At 45.9% G+C, this 12351-nt stretch overlaps 1 protein-coding gene across 8 annotated transcripts in view; it reads left to right on the plus strand.

Annotated features, from left to right (window-relative positions):
* SHLD1 (shieldin complex subunit 1) overlaps window positions 1-12351 on the plus strand; it is a 70548-nt gene that overhangs the window by 16863 nt on the left and 41334 nt on the right. For 4 of the 8 annotated variants that reach the window (XM_068940580.1, XM_068940581.1, XM_068940579.1 and 1 more), the window contains 2 exons: window positions 7442-7512; window positions 8958-9127. The exons of 1 other annotated variant lie outside the window; for it this stretch is intronic. In XM_068940580.1, the coding sequence (XP_068796681.1) occupies window positions 8965-9127 (163 nt within the window). In that variant the 5' untranslated portion in view covers window positions 7442-7512; window positions 8958-8964. Of the gene's footprint in view, window positions 1-5259; window positions 5419-7441; window positions 7513-8455; window positions 8624-8957; window positions 9128-12351 lie in introns of all 8 variants that reach the window. 3 more of the 8 variants (XM_068940582.1, XM_068940586.1, XM_068940585.1) reach the window with 2 other exon arrangements.

Genomic DNA, 12351 nt, shown 5'->3' on the forward strand with positions numbered 1-12351 from the left:
ACATTGTGATGCTGGAAAAGAATGTCATAGGCTTTCATGTGGCTGAAGTAGGAACTGGTTGAGCTCTATTAGCTTCAAGTGACATGTGCTGATGTGTATGTATCCAGGCTCCAGCTTTAGAAGTAAACAAGTCCTTCCCACTTGCAGGACAACTGGAGAGAAATTACATTCTTTCTAGTAAGAAGAAACCACAGTACAGGAGTAAAAACAGATATTGTATAGAAACAATCTCAGGCTTGTTTTCCGCATATATATTATGTTTGCGTATACATAGAAAAGCTTATTTCCATCTGCAAAACTGACTTTTAGGGGAAGAAAAGGTTCTTGCTTCCCCTGCCCTTTTTGGGGGGAGAGGAGAGTTGAAACGGCAAGATAAATTTCTGCATGTATGTTGGCATAACTTAGCCCTAAGGCACATGCCAGATTCCAACTATTGTCATCTGTTTTAAAAAGTGCTGAGAGAACAGTATGCCAGGCTTGCACCACATCTGAGAGGCTGGCCTCTGCCTGGGGAATCTGCTCGGCTCCTGGGGTAAGGGGAGCCAGCAACTGAGTCACTACAGCTTTGGGTGTGTTTTTGTCTCTATTCCCATGTGTCTGAGCCTCACCCTGTTTGTGATCTTGCCAGTTGGTAGAATATAAATGTGCATGATATAACTGCAAATCCAAGAGAATGCTGAGCACCAAGTAACGAGTGTCAAAAGCCTCCAAGTAGGGAGGTATTCAGTCGGCATCAAGCAATCTCTTAAAAATAGCTGATCTAAGAATGTCAGCAGAGATTAGGGAGGGTGCTCCCTTGAGAAGCAGTTAAGGAGCTTATATCTAGAGAGTAAGTACAAAGAACAGTGCTCCCTGCTAGGTGTCTCCTAGGCAGTAAATAAGTCTAGGGCCAGAGGGCAGAGCCTTTTCCATATTTGCTCACAAACAGAACCAAGGGAGTCCAAGGCTGTTGACCCAGGAGTGTGGTGCATTGCTTTTACGTGGTGAATTCAAGGCCTTCTCCAGCTGATGCAGGAGTGTGGTGTAGGAGGTGAAACTTGAGTGGTGCAAAGGTCTTGCAGGGGTTTTCTAGCAAAGACCAAGGCTCACTTATTTTCCCCAGCTTTGTCAGCACAGGGTAAAAAGCAAGTGTAACCATTTCGAGCAGAGCCTGACTGGGTTTGCACCAAAGGTGGGAGTGGGGACCCTTGCCACAGCCTCTGCTGAGCAGCAGCCCCATATATAATCCCCTTCTGCATTGTTATTGTGGGGTGGCCTCTCTATACTGGTTGGAGGCCATGAGTAAATGACTAAAGGGCACCAGAAATACTGGCATAAGGCCAACAACAAGGATCCAATCCTTTTTTTAAAAGGAAAAATATATTGGTTTAAATCCCTCTGGACTAGTGGGGGCTCTTGGAGCTGTGAGGTGCTCTCTCCCATGTAGATTCGTGTGCTAACATGTTCTTGGTGCTAGTGACACTCAGTTGGGGAAGCTCATGTGACTGCCCTGTGTTTGCAAGCAAGGAGAAGGCTGTTGCAGACCAAGGGCAAGATCAGCTTCTGTGTTAATATGTGGCTCTCCCAGGCCTAGCTGTGCTTTGCTTGGTATCTCTGGACTGGGGAGGATTTCCATCATGCTTTTCCTCTCTTCACAGCTCAGAAGAGCAAGGCAAAACCCGTTATAGCTACTACTGGATAGCCTGAAGCAAGCGGGTAGCAATGGAGAGAGGCATTTCTTCTGGGTGTAACTGCTGGGCCTCCCAAGGAAGGTAGCAAGTTTTAAAACTAATACCAAAGCCAGTGCCAATCCTATGACTCCATGAATCGGAACTTCTGTTAACTGAAATAGTATGCTGACAACCTTTGAAGTGTCTGATTGAATTGGATAGATGGGTAATGATTTTGGAGGTAGCGTGCTGGCTTTGAGATGGAAGAGACCCCAGCAGTGTAATAAGTCTGTGGAGGTGGCTCAGGCCTTGAGCATCAGAGGATTTGTGTTGGAAAGAAGTGTTGTGAATATGGTAGCCAATGTTTCTTGCTAAGCCTCCACAATATATCAGACACCAGAGAATCCAGGCACAAATCCAAAGGAAAGCTAGACTTTTTCCTGTGCTCCTGGGACTGTTTACTTCAAGTCAAGTCTGGAAGCAGCTTTGGGAAATTCCCTAAAGATCCAATGTCATGTGAACATGACAAAGCTTTGGGAGATGTTTTTACATATATAGACATAATCTAGGTCCAGCTATAACCACTTCCACCCAGATTCCAGGGAGGTACAAGGCTTGAAAATGGTCAGGTGCACACATTTCCCTCCAGAGTTAAAAGGAGAAGCTGACCACTATTGATTCCTCAGTTCATGAGGCAGAAGTGAGAATAAAAGGGGATAAACAGCAGCTCACCAACAGTTAAAAGCCTCCTGCGCCCTACAGGGAGGCGGAGATGGTCCTGGGTAGGAGCTGTGCTGTTACTTGAAAAGCCTCCTCTCTTTTCATGTGCTTTCAGTGTCCAAGATGCAGTGTACAGTGTTGCCATTAGGCAGCAACTATGTGTAGGCTCAGAGCACAGCTGGGATGTACAAAACCATTGGGTAGGCAGGAATGCAAGGGAAGAGCATGTGTGATGAGACTTAAAACAGAAATACCTGGCAAGAAGGGAAGTCTGGAATAAGCAAGGACAGGGCTAGTTAATGCAGACAGAGTTATGCAGTGGATGCAGAGGAGGGTAGCACAAAAGTGAGGGGGCAATTGGTCAGGGTGGTGGGAGCCATGTGTTTGCACCTGCTCCAGCAAAGGCTTTTAAAGGAAGGAGACAGGTTTTGTTGGGGGAAACACTTGGGTTCCCTTGTTGCTGAACTGAGTCTGCTCTTTCCTCAGAGCTGCTGGCAGAGGCAGTAGCTGTGCATGTTTGCACTGGAGGCTTGCTGGGGGGGGGGGGGAAGAACAGGGAGAAACCAAGCCCAGAGTCTAGTGGTGGGATGAAGTCCTTGACAAGGACATGCTGAAGGAAACTGGGGAGGAAGAAGAATACCCCAAGGATGTTCTTGGGGTGAAGGTTCAAATAAGCTATGGCTGACAGGATGGGAGCACAGCCATTGTTTTGAGCTTTGTTTCAGGAAACAGCAGGGAGCTCTGGCAGGAGGAACCTGGTGAAGTGCCAAGGCAGAAGCTGGTTCAGGGAGGGTCACATTGGCAAAGAGGGACTCGTGAACACTAGGAGTAAGCTGCCCTCTGATTTCAGCAGCAAGGAAGGAGGCTGGTGATAGCTAGAGCCTTAGTGGGGAAAAGGGCCAGAGAACTGGAGCTGGGACAGAGACTTCACCTCACTTGTGTGGCTGAGAAGATGGGCCACCATGGCAAGCACTAGGACTAGGAAAGGAGAGCAGAGGTCTTCTAGCCACTGTAACTGGGGAATGGAAGCAGGGGGAAAAGTCACATTGCAATCTCTAGCTTTCATCATGTTTTCTCTAGTTTCTCTCTTTGTAGATGGAGTACAAGAGGGTTTGAGGAATGAATCTGAGCTGCCCTGCTCAGACCAACACTGCCAGTCCTAAATGCTTGAGTGTCTCTTCCCCCCTTTTAAAAATATCAGAATTTTCTTTCTGCTCCTGCTTGTATTGGACTACCCTGAATGCTCACTTTTCCAACTTTTGCCATGAAAAACTACTTTTTGAAGAAAAAGCTGAGCTGCTTAAATCATAAAATTCTAAGAATTGGCATTAAGACCCTGGACACAGGGTAACTCAGATCTCTGCTGGGCTAGGCTGAGGGAAATGTGCAGAGGGATTTTATGTTGGCCTCAGTGTAAACCAGGAACCTGAACTGGTGGTATGTGCTCTGTGACGGATCAGTTCAAACTCTGCTGGGTATGCCATGCCAAATTGCATTAGCCTTTCATTTATCACTGTTTGGCAACAGTAATGAAACCAGGAGTATTTCAGTTTTCTAAGCAGAACTGACCCTTTAGAGGGAGGTTTGATGCTTCAAATGCTTCAGTGTCATTTTGTAAACCAAAATATCTTTTTTAATATGTGGCTCTGGGAACTTAACTGAGGTAAATCTGTGGGGGCTGGTCATATCCTTTATCAGACCAGCTGGCACAGCTGCTTGAACAGATGAGTTTTAGGTGAACCAAACCCTTTTTTGGTGTTGCACAGGTATGGTTCATTTCTTCTAGCTAAACAAATATATTCTTATGGTATCTGCTTGCTGCTGGTTGGGATTATCCAGCTTGGCCTGCAGGTGAGCCCTGAGGGGCTCCCCTGGGGTCCTGGTCCCTCAGTCATTGAGGTCGGGACCTGGACTGAGTGTGTCCTGTCCCTTTTCTCCTTCCCTGAAAACCAGGGTGTGGAGAAGGAGGAGGGAGGGTTCAGCTGGAAAAATACCATGTATGTAAAAATCAAATTCTTCTGGGGAAAACTTCTAGAAAATGCTGGTTTTATTATTTGTTTGAAGAGCAGCTCTTCCAACCTTTCTCTGCCCTTTGCTCTCTGCAGTACCAGCAGTAAACCTCACTGGGATTTTCTGCAGGTCAGGAAGGAATAGAGAAGAGTTGCTGGTTGCAGTTCACAGGTTCAAAGAGCTTGTTCTCAGATTGGGGGCAGCCTGGAGGCTGAAAAGACTCATCCTTGGGGCTATCCCAAGAGACTTTTTCCGGAGCGGAGACTAGCTGAGTGCTGTCTGCAGGGCTTGAGGTGAGCTTCAGAATGGGAATCCAACATGATTTGAGTTGCTGTGTCAGTGGCAATAATAGAGCTTCTAGAGCTGGGAAGTAAAAAGCATGTAAATGATGGATTAAAGAAATACTAGTATTTCTTGCTTTCAGCTTTGGAAACAAGGAGCTAGTTTTGTTGTGAGAAAGTGACCTCAAAACACTTAAATGTGCAGACTGTAAGTAGTGCAAGTGATTTTAAGAAAACCCCAAACAATGAGGCAAAAAATTCTGCTGAATTTGACAGTGAGAAAATCGCCCTTGTTCAAGTCATCTTAGCATCCCTCCTGCCCTGGGTCACTTCCTGCTGCACAGAAACTGCTCAGCTGTTCTGTTTTCACATACTAAATTTCTTTCCAGCTAAAATTAAGGCGGTTCTTGTGAAAGAAGTGAATAGAAATTGTATAGCCTGTGACTCTGGCCTTGTTACTGTCAACACACTGAAAACCCACATTGCGACACAGCTGCAATAGCCAGAAAATGTATTTCTGCTTCCCAGGCTTGACTCTCTGTAGTTTGATCTTTGCTAAATGTCAAGTGTGAGCCTTAACTCTGTTTCCTGGATCACAGGCACCACCTGCTTGAGCTGATTTCACGCATGACTGCTAGAGTGGTTTTACCATGTGCCGATACTAATACACTGATAAAGGAACAAAGTGGGAACTTGGACTACTTCAAGTATTGCAGGCAGCCTTACTAGTTTTGTGGATGATGCAGTTAAAAATGAAGGTAAAGACTGTAGATTGCAATGACGAGGGCTGCAAGGGGAATGCATTGCTCCATTGGGAGGGCATAGGACCTCATTTTGTGGGGGATAGCAGGGAAAGAGGGAGAAGTGAAGGTATGTTCAAGGACTTGGTATCTTGCCTAATATGACAAATAAAGATCAAGCTTACCAGTTTCTAAGTGTTATGGCTCACTGATGTCAACTGTACTTGCTTGAGTGCCTTGCTTTTCTCAGGAACTAGCAAATCCCTAGGATTTGCAGGACCTGCCACAACCAGGACTTAACAAATCCCCTGTTGTCAAAGCTCTTCTGGTGGCAGAGCCTTGGGATGATCCAGCTGGGTGATATCATAGAGATGGCTGCTTTCTGCATGCCATAATATTGCATGAGCTCCTATGGATAAATAATGCGGATCTGCTAGTATCCTGTGCTCCCCAGTTAAGCTCCCACTGCTTCCAGCAAGAGGCTGGGGCTCTCTTCTGGCTCATGAACAAGGGGCGATCCTGCTTCCCAAGGGAAGCTACTAGCTCCCCTCCAGTCCAGCTTATGGCACGTCTGCCAAGAAGTGCAACCAGCTCTCTGCTGGCGGGCCTTTGCTTTTCCTATCCAGCTGTCTGCCTGGACGGCGGATGGGGCTGCTCCCTGACCTTTGCTGGCAGCTGTGTCCTGGGATGCCTGGCCCTGGGACAGTTGCTCCTATCCTGTTTTTCAGTCGGGGCTGGCAATAATTTCATGGTCCTGGCTGCTGAACTGCTCTGTGCCCTGTGGAAATGCTCCATGTGCCACAGCAGAATTATTGTAACTGAGCTGAATTAGCATATGAATTATTGTAGGTTCGGCTCTTTAGGCTTAGGTCTCCTGGGGGTTTTTTCCTAACTAATGGTGCTAAAATGCATTTAGCAATAGGATCCAGTCCTACACCCACCCCTGGGATCACAATGTGTTTGCTGGCTGCTCCGGGCACCCTCGTGTGGCCCTGCCAGATGTAGGACTGTTTTTCCCTATTTCCTAACAGGACTGCTGACGATACCCTGAAGAGGGGGAGGAAAAATCCATTGGAAAATGGGTGAGGGGAAAATATTGCTAGTGACACCACAATGTGGGTTTTATTATCAGCCTGAAATGAAAATCTGCAGAAATGCATTAGATGAAGCAGTTCAAAACCTGCTTTCCCTTTTAGTTGCTTAATTTGAGGTAGTGGAATAAGCACCTCCCCTCCTGCTGCCTATAGGAAATGGCGTTGTTTGGGGAAGCAGCTTTAGGGAGAACTCTGTTTTAAGAAAAACCTGAACTGAAATGGCTTTGACTTTTTCCATGTTTTATTTCCCTATCTGTATGGGCTTTGTGTGCTTGCATGTGGGGGTGGGGTGTTTTCTCCTTCCCTCTGAGCTTGCCCTGCCCTCGAACAGGAAGTATGCAGGAAACACGCACACCTCCCCGGATGGATGCTGCAGACCAGAGGCATGTAGCTTTTCTTTAGCTGCTTCTCATGGAGGGCCTCTTGCTTTGCTGGCATCGTTCCCTCCTGCCCCTCAGCACCGTTTCCCTGCAGCCCCTTTGCATCCCCCCTTAGCCAAAATGGCTCTGCTGGCTTCCTTCAGCTGCCATGGCTGCAGCAGATCTGAGGGGGGCCCTCTGAGGAGGAGGGTGTGCTCCCTGCTTCCCCTGCTGTGTGGTGCTCTGGGGCCCCCATGGCCTGCATATCCCCTTGTCCTGGGCGTGATGTCAGGGGTATTGAAGCCTAGCTAGATAAATGTGTTGGACATGGCCGCTTGTTCCTGAGACGGCAGGTATCTGAAATTTGGGTGGCTGAAGGTATAGTTTCTGGAGTGTGCAGGCCCCTTTCCCAGAGGTCTCTGTGGTGGTCAGAAGATCGCAGGGTGTTGCTAGATGTGCTGTCCCTGATGTCTAGAGACATGCCTGGTGTGCATGTGATGGACTTCTGACTCCAGCTGGCATCCCTGCCCTGAAGGGTCCCTGTCAGCCAGTGTCAGTTGTGTGACCAAGCTGTTTATTTCATTCCAGATGAGCCACCGAGGGAGGAAGTGAGGACAGTGACGGGGACTGCTCCTACCTCAGTGCTGCTCCTGGACAGGGTGAGGGTGCTGACCCAAAGGAAAAACTTTCCTTAAAAAAAGCACTGACCTTGCTTGTCTCCCCAAGGCAGCTGGCCTCTTAGTATCACAGCCAACATATTTGCTGTGTTCATTAGCAGATTAGTCAGCAATCTGCAAAGGTCAGAGGTGCTTGGTAGCTATGGTTTCTTCAAGACAGAAGCATCTAAGGAATGATATTTAAAAAAAAAATCTCCATGGGGGTATTAGCTTCAATTTTACATGCTAATCCCTCCTGGGGACTTGTTTGGCCCCTGTGGCCTTAACAGCCCTCTCTCATAAAACCCCTGAGATAAAGTTGCGCTCTCCTCTTTTTAGAGGAGAGAAGTGGTAAGGAAATGTCTGTGGGGTGCCAAGCCATTGCTTGACCACTGGATCCGATTTCTGTGCTATAGTTCTTCACCAAAATAGCACAAGGATACAGCTGGTGCTGACAGACACAATTTCTACTTTGTTTATTGTCTGTAAGTAGACAAAACAGATGAAGGAAGAAGCTTGTCCAAGATCTCCTGGAGTCTCTACGAGGGCTGGGAACCGAATTCACATTTCATGAGAATGGCTCTTGGTCTCAACAGATGATTCTTTTCCATGAAAAGAATCACAGCTAATTTGGGGGGGGGGAGGGGGGGGAGGACACTCTTTTGGCTTACATTAACCCTGCTCAGTCTCATCCTCCTCTTCAAGTGTCAGTGCTCAGTGGGAGTTTGAGAAGCTCCTGCCTGAAAGTCCTTCTGGGCCTTGCAGCTTGGACTGCTTTCTTCCTCTATTTTTGTGTTGCCAGAGGGGGCGAGGCTTTGGGTTTTCCTTGTAGGGCTCTTTCCTTGAGGTCTGCATAGAGCCCCTCTTGACCTACTAGGTCATTGCTAATCCTGCTTTACTGATAACTCTTATTCTTTTCTTCTTTGTCATCTTCCTTCTCCACCAGGTCTCTACCTTTCACTCCTTTCCTGCCCTAGACACCTGCATAGCTCTGCTTGGAGCTGCTGGATGGGAACACCTTAGTTTCATCTTCCCTGAAAGGGTTGTCCATTCACTGTGGCCCTTGGTGTGAAGGTTGTGGACCCACAAGGACATGCCTCTTTGCAGAACCCATGTAATATGCTGCTTTTCATATACCCAATAGCTTTCTAGTGTTGGGGCCTGAACTTGTGCTTCTGGGAAGTTGGATCTGATGTAGACTTCTAGTTATGCTACTAAGGGCTGAGGGTTGTTGCCTCTGGGTTGTAGTATTGTTTTTTCCTAACCTTTAACATCTTTAAACTTACTCTTCCCCCTTTTATTTTATTACCCTTTTTTAGTACCTATATGCTTAAACAGCTTCTCTCTGCTGACAAAGCAGTGCAGAAATGCCAGATGGACTGGGTTGGCTTCTGCTTGGATTTTCATGCTCCAAAAATCCAGCTCAGTCACATTTTTCTCTGCTGCAGTGGGACCATGGAAGGAAAAGAGGCTTCACAGAGTCATCACTCAGAGGAGAGCAGTATGTTGGACCTACCCTCTGCTTGTGACCTAGCAGAGAATTTTCTGCCTCCCCACAGCGCAGAAAACAGTGAGGAGCCTTGCTTTTCTGTGGATACGCTTCCCTCTCCATCCACAGGTAACAGCTCCTGCATCTCCATGTGTTCTTTCTGCAGTTGATGCGTATTTATTTAGGCAGTTTGCCTGAATAAGCAACAGTAGTTTGCTACCAGTATGTCTGCCTTGGCTTGAAACATGGTTTACCAGAGCTACAGTCCTTTCCTGCTTGATGAATACAGCATGTGCTGTGGCCTAATGAAACACAGGAGAGCATTTCAGAGGATGCTGTCACCTGCTAATGCTTTGACAACATTTTCTTCATATTCAGTGCCCTCTCAGAGGAAGAGGGTTGCTTGAACCAAGCAAGCCACAGAGCAATCCTGGAGCTCTTCTAGGCATTGTCAGGAAATAGTGTCTTAAAGTAGTATGGTCAGTAACAAAACTTCTTAAGCTTTCCCTCTTATTCTCTTCACATGCTTATGCTGCATCTTCCATGGCCTCTATAGTTGGTTACTTTAATTTTATAACAGTGAATGTTTGCTTGTGCTAAGACATGAGTGTGATGAACTGCTTTGGTTTGACTCCTGGGAGACAGCAGACTTCTCACTTGAGGGCTTTTTCCTGCAGAAAAAGTAATTCAGGCCAGGCTGCATCCTCTCAGGATAGTAGCATATTTGAGAAGACCAAATAATAGCTGGCACACTCCAATTTCTGAATGCTTAAACTTTTATAACCTTCAAGCTTGTTAAAATCGTTCTTAGTTTGGAGTTTTTATACTAATACTGTTTTACTTCTGCATCTCGAGTGACCCAGGGCAGTGTCCCTTTTCTAAGGAAACTTTTATTCATGTAGTTTGCTATTCTAACTGTGAATCTTTGGGCAGGTGTGTTAAAATCATTTTAGCACTATGAAAAAGTCATTGGGTAGCCATTGTCAGTGGGTGACAGACTTCCAGATTTTCTTATCACAGAGCAACTGATCAGTTGTCTGAAGATCTGCTCTTCAGTTTGGACATTAGTATAGAGTTGAGGTCTAGAGATGGTTGCAAACTCAGGTTTTAGTGGGACACAGGCTTTTCAGTGAATCTTCTATTTTCTGCAATGAACCAAGAATTTTCATAAACCTAGATATTTACAAGACTTAAAGCTGTCTGATTTTGGTGAAAAGTTGGGTCTTTGGAAACAAGGTTAGTACTCTTGCAGTGCTCTACTCTAGATCTTTGCAACAGGCCTTTATTCCTTGCTCTCCAGCTTTTGTTTCTTGCTACTGACATCTGGCTTGGCTGTGCTGGCAACGCTGTTTGGCATCGGGAAGGATTTGTCTTGTGTGTCTCTAATGTTAAATCAGAAGGCACTGGCCCAGTAACATTTCTCGTCATATATTTGTACCTGCTGGACTGAGGGCTAAGATGGATTGTAGCAATTATATTTAATCTTGGGAGGAAAAAAATTTGATAAGCAAATGTGGATATCTTTTCTGGAGATGGTTTGTGAAGGCAAGGAAGAGACTTTTGTCTGCAGGCTGAGCAGGTGGAACTTCACTGTTTGATTGCTTTGGAGTCTTTAGTAGTGTATGGAGCTTGGTTCCTCTTCCTCCTCTGGCACTAACTAGGTGGCTTGCTTTGGCCTGTAGTAGTAGCTTGGAGTTGGACATGTGAGTATTTTCAGTGGGGATTCCAGTAGTTGCAGGCTAAACAAGTAGAACAGCAAGATGTATCAAATTAATCTAGCTCTGATGTTGACTACTTGCCTGTGCAATTGTATCCACTCTGTTTGTGGGGACATCCAGACCCAGTAATGATATGGGTAACCAATGGATACCCAAAGCAATGGATCAAATCCTTGCTTTGATTTTTTTTTCCTATTGAAGATGCAGACCAGGAAGCCATATGGCTTGTTACTAATGAGGCAGATCTACTGTATCCACTAGTTTAAGCTGTGTTCTGCATCAGAAATAGTGTGTTTTGAGGTTTTTGCTCCAGATAGTTAGAGTAGTGACCACCCCTACAAAGAATGCCTGTCCTGATCAAACCTTTTCCTCTCCCTGGGAGAGAAGATATGTGGTATTCCTCTAACAGTGCAGCAGACTGGAAGGCATTTGTCTATTCAGATTTCACAGGTATGAAGAAATTCTAAGAGCTGTGAGGCATTTTTGTAATGCGTGTAGGACTGCCTTAATTACTCCAACACCCTTTAGCAAGGCTTGGGGTGACTGGACTTGATTGCAGTGATGAATAGGATGCATAGAAGAACTGTGTAAGCACTCAGTGGTCCCAAGACTGGTTTGAGGCATAGCTGTGGTGACATATGGAGACAGATACACAGCCCTAAGCCCAAATGAAACTGCAGTGCCAGGTGAGCTGTCTGCTGTGCGTGTGTGGAATACGTAGCTAGAGCTCAGTATCGAGGTATGCTGAGAGGCTGGCCCTGCATCCTTGCCCTGCATTCCTACTAAGTATCACACTGGACCCATTTATGCTCTGGACAGCTTGGTTATTTTCTCTTTATAACCAACCAGTATCAAACAAATACTTATTCACTAAAACTCTTTTCTAAAGCATTTTTGGCTTACTAATTCAATCAGAGTAGTCATTTAAGTCCTGCTTTATTACTGTAGAATTGCCTGTGCCAGCCTTTCTTGGACAAGCAAATTCTATCAAATATCTTGGATGAGGAAAATACTTTGCTCATTTGCTTTCTCAGGAGATATTGTAAGCTGCCAGTGTGACACGAGGAAAATTGAGGGTTGGGGCGGCCGCAGGTAGTACCCCACAGAATGAGGGCCAGGAGATTGCCAGAAGTTTTCTTTGTGTTAGGGATGGGGATCTCTTCACTGATTTAAAAGCACTTCAAAAGGGTGATTAGGTCTCTGGGAATGTGACAGCTTCTTTAGCAGAGAAGCAGACTGCAGAGTTGAGTATGGACTGGGACTGACTAAAATACCATGCCATTCCACCTTCAGGAGTGGGGAATGAATATGTAGGTAGTCCTGGTGCCTGAGTCACTAGTAATAGGTCTTATTCATCTCGAGAGGCTACATCCCTCATAATAGCAGAAGATGATATCCATTAGCCATGAAAACAGGGCCTTGTGAAAGCAGGCGTCCCTAGGCAAGAAAACAGGTTCTGTGGAAGTACTGCTAAATATTTAAGTTACATATGAATGAGTGATTTTAGATTTGTGTGGGAGTGAATGTTCTGTTCCTGTAACAGTTCTGGATGTGTGTACTTCTGGCTTAATGTCATAGTGAAGGTGAGTATTTGTTAGCAGTAGAATGAGAAAATTAAACAAGATCAATGAGCTT

This window comes from Struthio camelus, chromosome 3 (genome assembly GCF_040807025.1).
Source record: "Struthio camelus isolate bStrCam1 chromosome 3, bStrCam1.hap1, whole genome shotgun sequence".
NCBI classification, from domain to species: Eukaryota; Metazoa; Chordata; class Aves; order Struthioniformes; family Struthionidae; genus Struthio; species Struthio camelus.